Source organism: Haemaphysalis longicornis, unplaced genomic scaffold (genome assembly GCF_048455015.1).
Source record: "Haemaphysalis longicornis isolate Haplotype H1 unplaced genomic scaffold, Haemaphysalis longicornis Haplotype H1 scaffold_2, whole genome shotgun sequence".
Taxonomy (NCBI): Eukaryota; Metazoa; Arthropoda; class Arachnida; order Ixodida; family Ixodidae; genus Haemaphysalis; species Haemaphysalis longicornis.
The window spans coordinates 279255253-279273313 of record NW_027526295.1 but is presented as its reverse complement, the minus strand read 5'-3'; the positions used below and the strand labels follow the sequence as shown (position 1 = coordinate 279273313).

Genomic DNA, 18061 nt, shown 5'->3' with positions numbered 1-18061 from the left:
CCGGTTTCGATCCCACGACCCTGTGGGCGGAACGCGAGGTACATGGTGCTTTTCCCTCTGCGCCACAAAACAGAAACAGAATCAAATGCTACGAACGCGCCTTATATCCTTGACTCATTCAAACTACGTCAAGATGCTACTGATACAACACATGACGGGGCAATGATTAACACTTTCAATAAAAGAAAAGAAGTTCCCACTTACAGCAACAATAATGGAGTGAAGGTCGTTGCGACAGCGAAACCCCAAGCATACCACTTAGAGAGATTGACCAAGATTGGCCAATAAAACATAATAAAAATCATAAAACATAATAATCATACGCGTTCCCAACACGTTTCACGCGATTTCAGAAACAATCCAACGGAAACACCAAGTGAACCCCACGATGCGTCGCATCTACACAGGGTTCCCCTCGCGCGGAGGTGGGCGCAATTTTTTCAGATAATGCAAGGTCAAATAAAAATAGATGGAAGAATTTACGTACACCCCCCGAATAAGGTCAGCAGCCGGATCAACCATGACGCGGCAGTTCGACCCTTCGGTGCTCGCACGGACGTCTTTCGTACTTCTTTTTTTCCCGATGTCATAGGAGCATGGAACAAATTGCCGCGACATATTGTTGAAAGTTCTGACGTTAAGAAATTTGAATGTGCTCTTGATGTTTACTTCGCCGAGCAATGATTATGCTACTGTGTTATTGTTCGAAGTTGCTGAAAGTATCAATGTCTGTATTTGCTTTCCATATCTTATGCTTCCCTCTCTGTAATGACCCTCAAGTGATGGTTGACAGTGTAAATAAATAAATAAATAAATAAATAAATAAATAAATAAATAAATAAATAAATAAATAAATAAATAAAATCTATGCACATAAATGCGGCACTTCGACGCCATGCAGAACGCTAACTACAGGGTGGTCGTAGGCTCCGCCCCATGCCTAAACGGTGCTAAACAATAACAAATCACCTTTTGTAACAGAAACAACGCGTGAACTTTATTTTAAGAGAGAGTTTTACAATAAAAAATGAAAAAAAAAAACTCACACTAGCGCGTAAGACTTGAAGGTAGCGAAGCTGTACGTAACCTTCACAACCGTCACGAAGGTTTAGGCTCACGATTGCAGCCGATCTGCTTGCTCACCGCACACAACCGCCTCTCCCGCCGAATGTATCCGCCCGCACATCGGGATCTCACTAATGCCGAAGAACGTCTGTGGCGCCTGCTACAGATGAACACGCTGCCATGTCGCTCCATACTGCACCATATTCATCCGAATTTATGGCTGTCACCTAATTGCCCTGCCTGTGGTGCGAAGGACACAGTCGCCCATCTCATATGGGCATGCTCTGAAGACCCCTTTCCCTTGATCCCCTCAGAAGAGCTCTGGGAGAAGGCGCTGGGCAGCTCGGACTTGCAGACCCAGAAGAGTCTCGCGGAAAGAGCTGCCGTGGTCACCGGCAGGCTGCGGCTGTCGGTCACCGAACGCCCTTAACCGGGCTTTTGAATAAAGTGTTTTCTCTCTCTCAATCTCTCGCTGCCGCAACGACCTTTACTCTATCATTGTTGCTATAAATGTGAGATTCTTCCATTTTTTGGAAGTGATACTTATTGGACATCACCCTGGAAAGGCGTGGGCTATGACGTGTCGTTCTCGTTTCGAGCAAATGCTGCCACAATTACGGCGACCGAAAGCTGGAGGTTCTTTTTTTTTTTTGCCAATATAGGCCAATCGCCCTAATAAGTAGGTATGCTTGGCTTGACAAATGTGCACAGGGGACGCTGGGCGGTCGTTGCGAGGAACGCAAACACGAGCGCTAGGTTTTTTTTTTTTGTTTTGTTTTGTTAACTGCCGGGTGGTCGCCGCGAGGCCAGCGCTCACGTGTGCGCGCTCGAGAATTTCGTGGTATTTTTAAATGCGGACCCGAAAAATTGTAATTTTCTTAACAGTTTTGCTGTTCTTCAAAACTAACAAAAATTGCTACATCCGCTGAGTCTTGCCCCCAGGCCGCCAGCGTCACAACCCAGAACTGTGCCTCGAGACCACAATGGCCGAACGGCACACTCCCTTTAGCTGTTGCTCAAAAAAATGGCGTAAGTGCTTAAAAGTAACCAGTCGATGGCGCCAGGTTATTCAGGAAGGGCCTGGCGTGTACCCACATGTAACCGTGTTCGGCAGTCATAGAAGAGAAAGAAAACGATTATTGTCTGAAAAGACTAGCTAGGACTTGGTCCTTGCCGGTCCGAGGTGGTAGGTCTCCTCAGTCCAGGAAACCTCTGGCGTTGGCTGCCGTCTTCACCCGGTTCACCAGATTCTTCTGGTTCTCCGGATCCTCGTAGGCGGGGAAAAAGAAATCTCTCACCACTATCTGTAGTCGCATTGAGGCACAAGGTTTAAGAGCCCCATTGTGGGAAAACCGGCGTTCTTGTTGCTGCTGTTGTTGTATGGCGCAAAAAGTGGCTGTCGCTGCAAAGTGTATACAAAAATTGCAGGAGCAGGAAGAGTACAACTTTTAGTCTTGTGAATGGAGTCCTCGGTCGAGTGCGCCACCGGAGCAACCCGCCGTCTTCGCCCGTTCGATCAGCTGCAGCTGTCTGCTGCGGCGCAGTGGCGAAAGACGATAGTCTTCTACTGTCTCTGCCACGTAGATGCCTCTTTTCTCTCCCCCGCCCACCTCTTTTCCCTTCCCTTTCACTCCTCTCACTGTATACACGGAGGAGGATTCTCCCGCATTCCACTGCCCGCGCTAGCGTCACTGAATAAGCTACGCTTAAAAGTACCGCCACTTCGTGCACCCGTAAGCATCTGGGGGCCATTTTGTTTCTGGCTTGCAGTGTTGCCATTTCTCCCAACAAAACCTCCACCGGTGCAGAAAGAGAGACAGAGAGAGCAGAGGCGCCCAGAAACGAAGTGGCTACGCCCATATGTAAACAAATATCATCAGGTGCCGACTAACCAATGAAAATCCTGGCGGCACATAACATTGAGAGAAAAGAGTGCTGATACTCTAAAACCCTTTATTTAGTGACGCTGGCCCACGCCATCTACTGGAACATCTTGTTACGGTTGGACTAGCAACTCTCCCATGACGTCCGGGTTCGCGCGAGCTTTATTTGTATTTCTGGCTCAATATATTATTTTCAACGCATTCTTTAGTTTCCTATCGCAAATATCAAGAACACATTCATTGTCAATTAAAATAAAACTGCGAGCATCAGTTGTGCATTGTTTTGCATCAAATCTGCCTCATCTTTCAGTTCACATTTCAGTTCGTATGGGACTCCAACCCACTTCTACCAAGTCTTTTTTTCCATGTTCCCCCCTCCCAAAAATAAAAAGAATAACCTGGGGAACGACACCCGCTCCACCAACGCTATGGCAGGTTTGCAGCCAATCAAAAATAAATGAACAGGGGTTGTAACCCGAACATACTTTTTGCAGAAAAAGCAAATTTGTACAATGCAAAATTAAATGCCCCCACATGTTGGTTCACTTTCGGGCAGTTCATAGCAGTCGGCCAGTTCGTACCCGCAGGGCCACGCACGTCCACCTGCCCGTCAACACGCGTACGGAACATGAGCGTACACCATACTAACATATCTTAAAGCGTGCCACAGAACACGAGAGTGTCGCCGATCCTGCCGTGCCCACCCGAATGAACGGGAACACCACTTTCAAATCGCGAACGGCACGTACTGCTTGACCACGTGGCAGCCGGAGCACACCACTAAAGAGCAGCGCCCACGAGAACCACGCAGGGGATGACTGTACAGACACAGCAACCCCCCGAATGTCACAAAAGTTGTGTAAGAACATGAGTTCACTCATCAGCACAGGCGATTTACAGCGTCTGTGCTGTGCTGGGAAATCAGCACAGCGGTTTCCAACCCAGATTTCCATCGCACGATGTGAGTTCTTTCCCGCCGCACTACCGCAGTACGCTGTCAGCGGCGGAAGATAAGGCAGCTCAGTGCTTGCCGCGTGACAGGTGAATGTGACAACGCGTGACTAGAACAGCTGCGCTGTAGCCACATGGAATTCCTCCGATTCTTGGAACGATGTGGAAGGAAGCGTCGCCAAACTGCGAGTTGGAGCAGTTCGGACCAAGAGACGGAGAAACGAAATCGAAGAGACGTCGAAGTTATTGGCAAAAAACAAACAAAGTAACAGAAACGAAGAAAGAGACGCCAATAAGATGTAGCAGTAAGGAAGTTTTTGATAAGTATCGCCATTGATTGATTTGATTGATTTTGGTGGTTAACGCACCAACGCTACACAGGTGATGAGGGGTGCAGTAGTCGAGGGCTCCGGATCTCAAGCACACGGATGTTTTTGCTCCATCAGAAAAGCGCCCACCGCGGCCGGGAATCGAACCCGCGTCCTCGTTCTCAGTGGAAGAACGCCATAGCAACTGAGCCACCACGGCGGGTAATAAGTATCGCCAGGTTTTTCCTTGAACGCACGTAAGCAAACCTACAAACCTACGCCCCCCCCCCCCCCTCCTTCCAGAGGAATTTTGGTGGTGTTACATAAAATGATTAGGCACGATGAGATAATATGCAGTTAACGAGTGTCAGAATTGTTTTTATGTTATCAGCGAGCTCAACCAGGAAATGGTTAAAGGGTTGCTAGAAAAATATTTCTTTAGGCTTACTGCGATGGACCCACATCATGCCAATCATTGCAACGTATTGCGCATTACGCGAATTTTTACGGAGCTTAAAAATCAAATCCCTCGCATTTTATGCTATGCTGCTACTCCAGTTGTCACAGTTGTTACTTACCATCGAAGCTGCTTAAAACGTCCCGGCGGCCGCCAAATTGTTCGCCACAACTCAGGGTAGAATAGCTCGCAAGATACATCACGAAAATTTTCCGACCGCTCTTCGTGTGCAAGTCGAATGAAACCACCATGACTTCATAAGGAAGCAAAAAAAGACTGTATTTGTGGCCTTGGTGCACGCTCTTGTTGCCCTTCTTCTGTAACCCTGTACTCCACACTCCCTCCTTTCCCCGGCCACCGTTGCACCCTGCACCCACAGAAATACCACCCGAAGACCAAGAAAAATAAAATGCCTGAAAGCCTGGGCGCTTGGGCCCCTAGACATTCGGTGGAGTGAAGATGATCGCCTCCCTAGAGCAGGCACGCTTGCACTCCTCCTGACTGCTGTACGCGTTCTCGCCGATCATGCACTTGTGGGGGCGCAGTGTCGCCGCGTCTGCTATCAGGCACGCCACGGTGCCGTTGGGGAAAGTGTGAGCAAAGTAGGGGAACTTCATGTCGTCGGTGCTACACGTGAGCTCGGCCGGCAGCGTGCAGCTTTTGTCGTCGGTGTCGGGGCCCAGGCAGTTCTTGCGGCACTCGTCCTTGCTTCGGGCCACTCCCTCCAACTTGGAGGCGCAGTAGCCGTCCGGGTAGTCCCACTCGACGCACTTCTTGCCCTGGCGGTACCAGTACGTGCGTTTCAAGTCCGTACTGCGAGGAGTTAAAGGGAAGGTGAAGCGGTTTTAGAATTAAAAGAAAAGTTGACTAGCAGCAAGTACATACTAATAGTTGCCGTGTACGAAATATTTTCGCAATACATGCAATAGAAGCGGCGCAATGCGCAAACCACGGCCGCTGGATGAGAGCGCACGCCTTTCATCCAGCGGCCGTGGTGCAAACAAAAGTGCCCCGATTCCCCGACCCCATCTCGCCGCGCGATGCCGGAAGACCGAAGAGCGCGGGCGAAAACCGGCTGAAAAACGTCATACCTGGACTTCCGGCCCGATCGGCCGCCTCTGCCATGCAATGATACTTGTTGTTGTTGTGGGTGATAGCACTTCTTTGTACAACTTTCGTGTTCCAAAAGTATGCACGAACGCCAAACGAGGCATACGTTACCATGCCGTATTCCTAAGCAGGATAATGCCACGCCGGGATGTTTGATACGGAAGCGACAACCGAGATGGCTGTTCTTGATGACAGAGAATATGCTACACTAAGTTAGATACTTTGTAAAACGCTCCACTTCGTTTTTCTTATTTTTTTCTTCTCTTTTTTTTTTATGCGACGGACGTGAATGTTCAAATTAGATTCTAGATTTAGGAAGGATGGTGAATACTGCTGTACTTTGGCCCTGGATGTTTCTGTTTCGTTCAGTTCCGGAACCAAAGTAACATTTGTTCAGAAAATACCTGTTTCGTTAAACGCGTTGGTTTTCTTTCCCTATGGGCTTAGAACAGTGTTCAAAAACCCAAGCCGATAATGCTGCGGAGGCACCAGTATGCTACAATGTTTTCAGAATAAATGCAACTCAAGCAGTAAGACGCCACTCATCGAAATGCAGCTAGCGATTGCGGAGGCGCCTTAGCGCCGCTGCCCAAACGGCGCGTGGGCGCGCGCGCGCATGTGGGTCTGTGTATGGGGATGAGTAACGGGGCTGGGGTGGGCGACAACGAACAAAGGAAATTCGGAAGCAGAGTCCGCTTGTTCGTTTATGCGTATACCGGCAACATATGTCTCGCATATACGTTTACAGCGCATGGACGCTATTTTTCCGCGCACTGCGCGTACGTGCTTTTTGCTGGTAGATTGTTTATAAAACGCCGCTTAATCTTCGGCATAAATGGTTTCATATATAGTAACAAACAGTTCAGGCAGTACCTAATATTAACATAAGGAATAAAAACCCCCTATGCTGGTTGCCTAATTCATAAATATTTTACGGAACCCTCTAGCCGACGTCACAGTCACTGCTTTGGGGTACTCGGTCGTGTAAAGCAAATTTAAGCTCCAAGATAATGGAACCAACAGCACGGGAAGTTATAAAATAAACTTGCAGTCATGTGCGAACAATAAACTGAAAGCTAAATTGCCGTAAGGGCAAGCGCCGCTGCCGTGCGATCGTTCCCAATGCTCCCGAGAACCCGCGCGGCCAAGGGTGTCCTCCTTTGACGTCATGACGGGCGCAACCAATCAGGGGTGTCAAAAGACGAAAGGCGCGCGTCTTTCAAACAGGACCGCGCGTTTTGCAAAATAAATGCTGGTTGGACTCATGTACGATATAATTCAATGTGATATTCGGATTCAGCGCGCAAGACACTACATAAAAGTGCCTCTAACTCAATTTTTTTTGGAAAGCGCTTCAGCTTTCCAAGAGAGCATTCACTTTAAGAGGAAGTTCGTGGTCTGGGTCTGCAAAGAAACTTAACATGCTGCGAGGCAAAGAAAACACTTACTTCCGCACATCTAATATCACGTTGGCTTCTAATCTAATTAGACTAATCTAATCTAATTTAATCTAATCTAATATCACTTACACTCTCTGTGGTTATGCACCCCGCATCTTACAAAAGAGACCGACGCTAACGCTCACTGCTGCCTCACGCAGAGTAATGATCCTGCTCTCTTCATCTACGTTTGACTCGCGAGATTTCTTCATCAGCAGTGAGCAGCGATAGCACGATTCCTCACGGCGCTATGGTGTTTAGTGTCTGAAGGCAGCCTTTGCCAGTACATGTGGGAGGTGAGAATAAAATGCTATCTTAAAAAAGGCGATGTTTCCACGTTTCATGAAGGAATAAGAGCGAAGAAAGAATTGTTAGAGAACATGGCACCGATTAGTCATACGAGAGAACTCACTTCTGGGAACAAGACGAATTGACGTCTCCTACGGCAGATTAGACTTCAGTAAGGCAGTATACCCTTCGTGGACATGGACAAGCCATCAAAGGGATCTCATCTGAGTACTTTAAGTGAGCTATGAAGACCAACACAAGGTTGGTTCATTACAAAGGCTGTTTTGTCCCAATAACAAGGAAACAATTTCATCGCGAGCTTCACAAATACAGTCTAGGCACTAAGGAGAACTGTTGACGCTGCGGCGATTCACCGGCTACTTCTCCGTCGCGCCCATATGACGCCACAAGATCTCGATTGTCCTATTGGCGTCCGCCTACCAAGGGGTGCGTTCCAATTTACTCTTTAGACAGCTTCGTTGCCGTCTTTGCGGACAGTCTGTCATATTAAGTCCCGTTCCAAATCGAACTAAGCCGTCAACGATGACTGCTTCGCGGAGACAGCATCGAAGTCAGCAACGATGCAGACTACCTTCCTGTTTAAACTAATAAGTGACTCAAGCGCCAACTTTTTGCATAATAATGTTATTCCAAACTAACTTGTTCTTTGATTAAAATATTTCGTATAATTAACTAGTGGTGAAAATGATTTTGTTTAATTTTTAAATTACGTAATGTTCGTATTAATAACGGAAATGTTATTTACGATACCTGGGGCTTACGTTTGTCAACACAATTTCATGCCTTCGTGACGAATTCATCTGTGACCCCACAGCCATTTTTCCGCGTCGAGATCGTACATGCAAAATCAAACGCATCACAACTCGTGCCCTTGCTTTTGCCGATTCATTTGATCCTCGTACCACAATAGACTGGATCCTGATCCTGGGATCCTGGAATCATTTGATCCTCGTACCACAATAGCGCTGTGCGTGTCGTCTCCTTCTTCTCGTGTCTGTCAAATTTGCGCTGTTCCCCTCCTTTTAGTCATGAACCAACATGCCCAAGCCTCAGTCCTTGGAATAATCTACCATCAAACATTGTTACGGAACCGAATACCATGATATTTACTAATGCTTTGAGCAAAAATTTCAATGTATAATGTTTATCATTCCACTGCCTCCTTTCACTCAGTTTTTGCGCTGTCAAATGACGTGTGGTAAATGTGTGGTACTACTCTGTGTAGTTCGTTCTAGTTACTATACTATCAGCTCTTCTTAGTGTTCTACTGAATTTTTTTCTATTTGTTTCCACTTTAGACATGTTTTGCCATTTTTCGCCATTGTTATTTCTCGTGTTTATTTGGTCGTTTTTTTAGTTTTTGTGACACCAGTGTAACCCCCCTCACCCTATGTAATACCATCCCCACAGGGCCTTTAGGGTTTTTTTTAATAAATAAATAAATAAATAAATAAATAAATAAATAAATAAATAAATAAATAAATAAATAAATAAATAAATAAATAAATAAATAAATAAATAAATAAATAAATAAATAAATAAATAAATAAATCCATTTTCTCTTCCTTTACGCGTCTATTATACTGCTGCGTAAGCTGTCTAATAAGCTGTCCGCGAATGGGAACGCAGCCAAAGCCACACAGACCACTAACGTACATGACCCTGCGAGTGTAGTGGTGTCTCTAGCTCCATTTCACCGTACATACCACTTTAACGTTAACGTGAAATTAACTCGCTGGTGCCTGCGTTTCCAGGCCTCCCTCAATCGTGTTACTGCTGACGTAAGATAGCGGGAAATTTGAACGTTTTTCGTTATTGCTTGCCTTTCGCCTGTTAAAAGAAAGTCTTCCGGAGCTGTAATTGATCTGAATGAGTTACCAAAGACTGATCCTTTAATATTTGCTTGAGCAGAATAATGGAAATGGGTACGTCTATACACGACGGTTTCGCAACACAGGAGCAGTGGGGAAAGCGACGCATCTTACGGGTTGCAGCAGCCTGTCCTATTAGCAAGCACCTCACATTGACAGGATCGAAGACATGCTTCCAGATGTAAGCAAACCACCATATTTTGCGAGGCACACGCAAATTCAATGAAGCCGTCGCCCAGGACTTCGTGCGGGTGTAGAGGCAATAATTATTGCTCACTGCCCTCATCACGTTTAGATAGCGTCACAGGAACGACGAGTGTATGCGGAGTGACCATCATCATGAACTCCAAGGTTTGACAAAATCTCGTCTGGTCGGGTAGAAGATTCATAGTTAAAAATATGTGATCGCCGCCCAAGGATTTCTCATAAAGGAAGCTTTGACTTTCCCACGGAAGCCTTGTTCACTGAGCGGAAAAGCCGGAAGCTCGAAGCTTTGTCGCACAGTCATCATATAGGAACAATTCGGACCAAGATAAGTAGACGAAGGCCTTCTTTTCAATTTACGCTGTCACGTATACGAACAGACTTGGAGCTGCTTGCACACGCATGATGTGCCTGCTTTCTATGTGGATTCGTCGCATCGTTAGTACGCGACGCAAGATCACGGGACTCGGAGAACGCATACACGAACGCCTGGCGGTATACGGACCGAGATGTGATTCAACAACGTGGCTTCGCGTGACGCCAACTGTGAAGTGGTGCAATGTCTTTGCAAGAACGAAAATGGAGTGGAAACGTAGTCGAGCGCACAAGCCGATGGGGCAAGCATGTACATGCAGCTAACTGTTAAGTACCTCGTTTCGCTTCTACGACTCGCTTCGGAGGAAATCGGTGCTGGCGAGCAACGACGATAGACTGAGGTGGCGGAACCCGCGATCTTCTTTCCGTCATTGACAGCTTGGTGAGCAGTAGAATAAGTGCCCCCCCCCCCCCCCTCCCCCATTCACTAATTCACTAATAACGAACACAAACCCACCGCACTTCAAAACGGAGATGGAATCGGTGTTAAATGCATGTTTGTACGTATATGTGTTAAATGCATGTATATCTTTATGCTTGGGCTTTAGACTAAAAGAACAGAGATTCCGTCCCCAACTCTTTCTATAATACTACCAGCACTAATGTAGATACCGCTTTCTTCGACATTCCCTCGAAGCAAAAGCGGCAGCATGAACTATCACACACCAAGGGTTCACCTGTCCTTCGCTTCAGGTCCGCTTCTATAGTTAACGGTAGCTAAAGAAGATCACGTCACCCCTCTTAGTGAACTGAGCTAAACAAATAAGCGGATGTGGCGCTTAACTGGTTATTTTTGTTTCTTTTTATCGTTGCATAAGTGGATGGGAAGATGATCTTGTGCCGGTTGCGTTCCGACCCAACGCACGCCCAACGACAGCTTCCACACAAACCTCCCGTGAACCACCAGTGAGCCAGCTTTACAGGAGACTGCCGCTCTAAATACGTCCAGTGGCCTCCTGCCTGGCTTCACTATTCAGCTCTCGTATGCTGCCTAGCCCATGCAACTCGTATATAACTCCCCCCTTGTATACACCCTCCTGTATAAACCCCTCCGGTACAAATCCCATCCTTTATTGCGACCATCCTGTATTGTTCCTGTCCTATAAAGCTCCTATGTTTTATTTATTTATTTATTTATTTATTTATTTATTTATTTATTTATTTATTTATTTATTTATTTATTTATTTATTTATTTACTCATTTATTTATTTATTTATTTATTTATTTATTTATTTATTTATTTATTTCACGTTCCTACAGCGCCAGTAGGGCATTATTGTACGGGGTTATTTAGAACAGTATACAGTACATAAATTTGTCTGTGTGAGACAAATAACAATGAAACACTTATTTGGGCAACAATACTTGAGGCAAATATCTTTAAAGAAAATTATAGCGCATGCTCTATGGCCTGAGCCAAGTTCATGGCAACAAACACTTCGTTTGGGAGGTTATTCCAGTCACTAATCGTTTTAGGAAAAAAATGAATGCTTGAACACATTATTGCGACATTGGTATTCTCTAATCTTTCGTGCATTGTCTCTGCGTGCAGATACACAGTGTGGATGTTTAAAATACAAATCTTTATCTATTCGGGTTTTGTTATTGTAAATGTTGTGTAGAAATTTCAACCTTAGCAGTTTTCGTCTCTGATGCAACGACTTCCATCTAAGACTGTATATAATTTGTGAGCTCCTGACATTAAATTGTAATTACTGGTTACAAATCGAGCAGCTCGCTTTTGAACTCTCTCTAGTTTTTCTTGTTATATTGCAATAGAGGGGTCCCATGCTGTCCATGCATATTCAAGAACTGGTTTTATATTTGCGAAATAAAGTCTCACGAAATAACCTCATAGCAAAAATACTGTCTTACTATACCGAGTACCACCGCAGGTATCATTTGCTGCAATCACGCTTCGGGTTGCGTTCCCAGTACATGAAACACATGCATGATTACGCCAAGGGGATACGACTGAAAGTGATTTTACATCTGTTTAGCCACTTTACGTGAATCCGGCCGCAACACAAACGCAAATTAAAGTCTTTCTCTCCCTGTGCTTCGTTCAGTATATGCACCATGTTTCCTGGTTGCGACTACAGTCATGACAAGATGACCCATCGGTTTTCACTTGAGACCTTAACATCGACCTTCTAAAACCGGCAAACCGCTAGTTACCGGCCTTCGTGGAAGATGTGAGTGGGGTGCATCTTCTTACTGTCACCTTTCTTACAGCCCACTGCCACGTCGAAAACTTGTGGCGTGATTTACCCCGTGTTCTCTATGGCGATGAAGACGTTGAACGTTTCTAATCAAGTCTCGTAATTCTCCACGCTTTGCGTCAATGCGGGCCCATGCTTCGCGTTCGCCTTTTTTTTTTTTTTTTTTATCGCGCGCTACGTTCCCCTAGCAGATTAAAACTGGTTCGCTCACCATGTTTGTCGACCCGACATTACCGGATAGTTTACTCGCGTTCACGGCGGCCAGAACAAAGACACGCTGATCGGGGTTTGAGCCAGATATTCGCACCTGTTACAGCTGGTGAAGATGGCCTGTTCCTGGCACTTGTCGAGAGGCTCGCTGGCACCGATGCACGCACTCTTGCAGTCTTCCAACGAGATGAAGCGGTTCGGGCTGTGATTACACACGTACACATGGTCCTTGAAGATGGAGTCGCAGAAGTCGCGATCGCTCTGGTAAAAGTACGACTGCGTGGTCTTCTCGCAGTACACCTGCTTAGGATCTCCGCACTGTGGGCGGTCCTGCGAGCAAAGTAAAAATTATTAGGCCATGGCTGCAAGACGTCCTTGTACTCGGTAAGGAAATAAAAAAAAAATCGGCGTCCTTCTACTCTGTGAAGAAGGATGACCGGAGAAGCTGGGTGCAGTCCAAGAAGTGGACGAAAAATAACACGTTTGTTTGTAATTTGCGACTGAGCATGCTTACTGGCCTGTTATCCGAATGAAACTTGTAAGGACCACTGACTCGCAGCCACGCAACGTCTACGCCACGTGAGCGCCGGCGACCGGAGTAGGCCCACCCACTAGGGACATGTAGTCGCAGGACGTAAGTTAGAGGGCCCTTGTATAGGACGTTGTAGAAATATTAGTTGTGGAGTTGTACATTATGGTTTGTTGTGTTTTTGATTTTGTCGTAGGTGGTCCCTTTGTTAGGTTTGTGTTGCTTGGTTGTTAGTCTGCTTAAGGGGCTTTCCTCGGGTAACATAAATTCGCTTTGTTAAATCCACCAACGACTCACCCTCGCTCGTTCCTCTAAGTCGGGCAAGATAACCACCCGCTAGAGTTTCTAAAAAAAAGAACTCTGGTTGATTCGTCTGTCATAGGAATCAGTAAAAAAGAAAGTGAAATGTGCAGCGAAATCTGCCGCTGAGCATGATTTGCGGGTCGGTGGTTGTCTTGTGGGTGTGCTTGGCGAGCGACGTCCTGCTGGCGAGCCACTTTGGGGAAGGCGTCATTTCCGTGATGGATATGACGTGAGTGAAATCTTGGGAAATCACGGCATAAAACGCTTTCGTGTTAAAATATAAAACACGAAAACGAACAACCCTAAGTATAACGTACTCTTTAGTACTAAAGGTTTCTTCCCCGCAAGAAGACCCTGTGTACCGGGGTGCACCCTTTACAGGCCGCTTGCTTCGTTGTACTGGCGTCACTTCCGTGACGGATATGACGTCAGCGAAATCTTCGTGTATCCGGGAATAAAACACTGTCGTGTTAAAATAGCGTTTTCCGTCGAACGGAATCACTTCGACAATATTGCTGATAATTCTATACCGGTACGCTCAACGGCTTGTCTCGATGGTGCCTATTGCGCCGCCGGGGGAGGTCAACGCGTCGTCTGCTTGATGCACTTCTCTTTCATGTGGCTATGCGCATGGCCAGGCGGGACCTAGCAGCGCTATTCTCTTCATATGTTTTATTAATGCGACGCACGCGCTGTGGACCGCTTCGTAGTCGCGTGAATACAGGAGTGGTGTCCGACGTCCACACCCACTCCGGCTTTATTGCTCGATAAGCCTGTGAATGCATTCCCATTTAAAATATTTCGGGTCACCTAAGCTTTGTCATTCTGTGAGAATGCGTGAGCATCCATTTTTATTGAATTGTAAAAACGCATGCATGAGTGGGTGCATTGCCGTAGCTTGTAACGCGAATTCGGTAATCGGTCGTGAGCTCCTGACGGGGTCTGCTCTCATCGTCAATGGACCGTCCCCCTCGCTGGGTATTTGAGAGCTGTGGGTAAGTATGTTGACGTAGCACCCAAATGGGACGCCGCGAGTTGGCCGTGACAATCTCATGGCAGCGGCCATTGTCATTGGTCATTACCTTGAATGGCTGGGTATTGTTGTGTATTAAGAGAGTGGCATGGAACTTTTGCGAAATTAAAGCTATCCCAAAACTCTCATTTGCGGTACGCGCCAAAACTTACTGGGTTTTCTGAGCTTTAAGGGAGGGGGTACCCAATTATAATGTTTCCCTTCCACATTCCAGGCGATTGCGCATATGCGAAACCTGCGTTTCGCATATCTCCGGTCTGGAGTGCTGCGTAATGGGACAGCAAAAAATGCCATCCATTATTGGAGAGGCTACCCATGTGCTACACTAAGAACGCCTCCTGGGACAAAAGCCACCCGCCTTCACCACAACAAGATTTGCCCGCTTTTATATGTTGCAAGTTTTAATCTGCTGCACTCCCTCTACGCAGTTTTGACAGCTTAGAGGACGCGACCATACACCCACCTCAACCGCCCGCGGAATAGCGTTCAGCATATCCCGCTCGTCTTCATCCAAATCCTCCTGCTTGGAGCGAGACGTGGTCTTCTCTTTCTTCCGGTGGGCGTGCTTGACCTTTTCAGGCCGCGGCACCCTGTGTCCTCGCTTGACCTTCGAGCTGGCCACAGGGGCTGGCAACGGCGGCCTGGGTGCGTCCAGTTTGAGCGTGGGCTCTTTTCGCGCAGCTTTGTTGGCACGCACGTCGTCCCCGCTTGCGTCGTACAGGTACCCACTGAGGGCCATAGCGACGACAACGACGATTATCATGCCCACCAGCGTGGCGAAGAGAACAGCCGCAGAGCGCAGCAGCACCACCCTGGTCCTGGAGCCTGGGACGCCTGTCCCCGGCTCGACTGCGATCAGCCGACCGCACGAGTCTTCACGCTCTGCTTTGGGCATGCAGCCGAGGGCGTATCCGGGGGGCATGCAGGGCCCGGCGTAGGGCAGCGCTGCGCCTTGTTCCGCAGGGGCGGCCATCCTCATGTTGGGGTAGCACGCTTCGTACTGCTGGCGCCAGTCTTGCTCGACCGCTTCCATCGTGGGTCTTGGGTCACTCCTGCGTGCAAAGGAGAGCTGTGGAGGCGTGCCGCTGGTGCCGGAAATTTCTCCCCTCTCGGCACGGACGTAGATGAGGGTCTAACAAGGAAAAAAAAACCCATCTCGTAACAACACCGCCAGAGCAACAGCGGGATGTGGTAACGCTCAAGGCATGGAGGTCAGCCATACAAACAATATATGATTCATTGGCGGATGTTGGCTTCGCTCGGCTCAAATGAAACAATTAATGAATTTACAACATCAAGTGAGCACGAAGCTTCGAGTCTCCATTTGCGAGGAGCGTAACTAAACCAGGAAATGCACCCTTCACCACCTAGGTGAACGGTGTACACTCCAATATATACACTAACATTTAGGTATGTGTACGGTGACAACCTTTCCGGCATCAAAAAAGCAAGCAACAAGGTATTTTGCTATGCAAAATATCAGTCCTAGTCCCTACTTACCTCCACCATTTCCTTTTTAATGCTTGCCGCTCGCGCTTAAGGAATAACCACTTTTAAAGATATCACGAACTTCCAAATAGGGCCCACAATACTTTGAAGGGGGTGTTGCATCTTGCCCCGCAAGTGATTTTGAGCCCCAGCATTCTCCTAAGACATCTTTAAGGCCGAGCGAGACCGTTTCATATAGTATATTTTGGTGTTCGTCATGCGTATGGTCACGCTCTGCATATGGAATTGATTTGATTTGATTTGATTGTGCGGTTTAACGCGCCGACGCAACGCAGGCGATGAGGCGCGCCGTAGTGGAGGGCTCCGGATTAATTTTGACCACCTGGGGATCTTTAGGCATATGGAATTGCTCCCCATTATCGTGTACCGCTTCACCGCGCCCTATATTCAGGTATGTACCAGAATTTACCAGACGAGTAACATCTCTATGGGCGACGTCAAAATTTGCTTAAGCAACTCTGAAGTTGGGAAGAAGCGCGGAATAAAAAAAATACGAGGACACCTAAGCCCTTCTTATGGGTTGTGAATGCGAAAGTACGAATGCCCAGATAAGACGCCTTGTTTGGCCTCGAGTTGTAGCAGGCCATTCCAATCTCGCCGATGGAGATGCTTTGTTTTGCGGTTCGACTTTACGCTTTTGTATGGCGTGGATGCGCGGCTACCAAATCAGGAAAGGCGCGGGACTCAGAACGTTTTAAAAATGCTGAAGCTCTTAACATGACGCACTGATTACTTCGCGGTGCCCAAACGCAGAGATCTCTAAGATTATTGTGCATAGTTGTTGGAAGTTGTGCAGCCCCTCCTTCCGGTTGTCCTGTAAACTCCGCCATTACAAATTCGCCCGTAGCAGGTAGGGGGCACCAGTCTGTGATCCCGTAACCTCAACATTGTGATATACACGCGTAAGACTTTGGCTTTGGGTTTCAACAGTCTATCAATACTGTTATATGGATGGGTTGTACGTGGCCACTGTAATCATCAGTATAAAAAAGGGGGCGATTGTACACCCAGTGCTGTTGTACCCAGGATGCCTTGGGCGCCCATTAAGGGGCTGTCATCTTAAAGAAATGGCCCTCATTCTGCCCTACGAAAGTGGATGTCCAGCGAAGCTTTTGTAAACCACTACACATGCTGATATGAGAGGGTATGAAATGTTCCTGGTCGTCTCGGCAGAATCGTCACTTGTGCTCGGCTTCTCTGGCGGGAGAGCCTCACGCATGGGCTCGCCCTCGAGTGACGACAACCCCCTTTCGCGAGTAGCTGCAAACCTAGTTTTTACCAGAAACACATAGGGGCTCCCCTTGTTCACAGGCGCCTTATTTATCGTGCCGTTTCTATGCTTGTTCTGTGGCTTTTTAACGAGTATTGAACTGCATTCTGTATGCCTGATTGCAAAGAAAGATTTCGCTGGGCTTCTCTCGCAGCAAATGCCTCACGCATGCGCTCGGCGGCTTGGGAGAGAACTGTTGGATCCTGACTGGCTTTTTTGTTTACGACACGAATTTTTCCAACCAACGAGAGGCTAACAGCTTCGCTGTAATAAACGAAGGTTTTTGTATCTAGCTAAGTCGACTTTGGTGTGAGTCGAACCTCAGTCATGAGGGCCTTGCTTGGAGCCGGAGCGCCGGAAAATACGAATGCCACCGTCCTCTGACGTCCCTGCAATTTCGGACGCTCTCCACATCCGTGACACCCGAAAAAATATTCGTATATGCATGAAACGATGCGACATGTAAGCGTCTTTTCTGGTGCCACTTTGCCTGTTAGTTTGTTGCTGGGCTTGTGAAAATCTGCATGTTCTTGCACGCACACAGCTAGGACTCACGAAGCATAGCAAACACGCATTTCTCCCGCAAGCCTCGCGTGATCGCAAAATGACGGCCGCCGCAGTTTAAGAGAACCGGCCCCTGTTGACGTAAGTGTGGTGACATCGCGAACCACCAGTTCGTATGATCACGTTTCGTTTTTTGATTCGAATGCCTAAATGTTCGTAAATCTGTGGCTCACCAAACTTCGCGACGACGGCCTTTGGCTGTACGTTTGAACCAGGTCACAAAAGTTTCGCTTGCTCTTAAATTTTGCGAGATATTTTAGTTGCGAAATAGGCGAAAATTAATTGGAGCGAGTAAAAAGTTTTGCAGTAGGCGTTTCATAGCCTGGAAAAACCTTACACTGTCTACACTACAAAAATAGCCAAATGACATGCCCCTGGCCTTCACGTAGTTCGGCCAAAAGCTCATCGCATCAGCGTGCGCCAGCGTAGCTCGGTTCATCTCTGACAA

The 18061-nt window shown here is 47.2% G+C and overlaps 1 protein-coding gene across 1 annotated transcript in view; it reads right to left on the bottom strand.

Annotated features, from left to right (window-relative positions):
* Positions 1-4786: 4786 nt before the first annotated feature.
* LOC144170751 (uncharacterized) overlaps positions 4787-18061 on the bottom strand; it is a 492715-nt gene continuing 479440 nt past the window's right edge. The window contains exons 2-4 of the mRNA XM_077700732.1: positions 14734-15322; positions 12503-12735; positions 4787-5477 (exon numbers count right to left, since the gene is read on the bottom strand). Of these exons, the coding sequence (XP_077556858.1) occupies positions 5102-5477; positions 12503-12735; positions 14734-15303 (1179 nt within the window). The 5' untranslated portion in view covers positions 15304-15322 and the 3' untranslated portion in view covers positions 4787-5101. The remainder of the gene's footprint in view (positions 5478-12502; positions 12736-14733; positions 15323-18061) is intronic.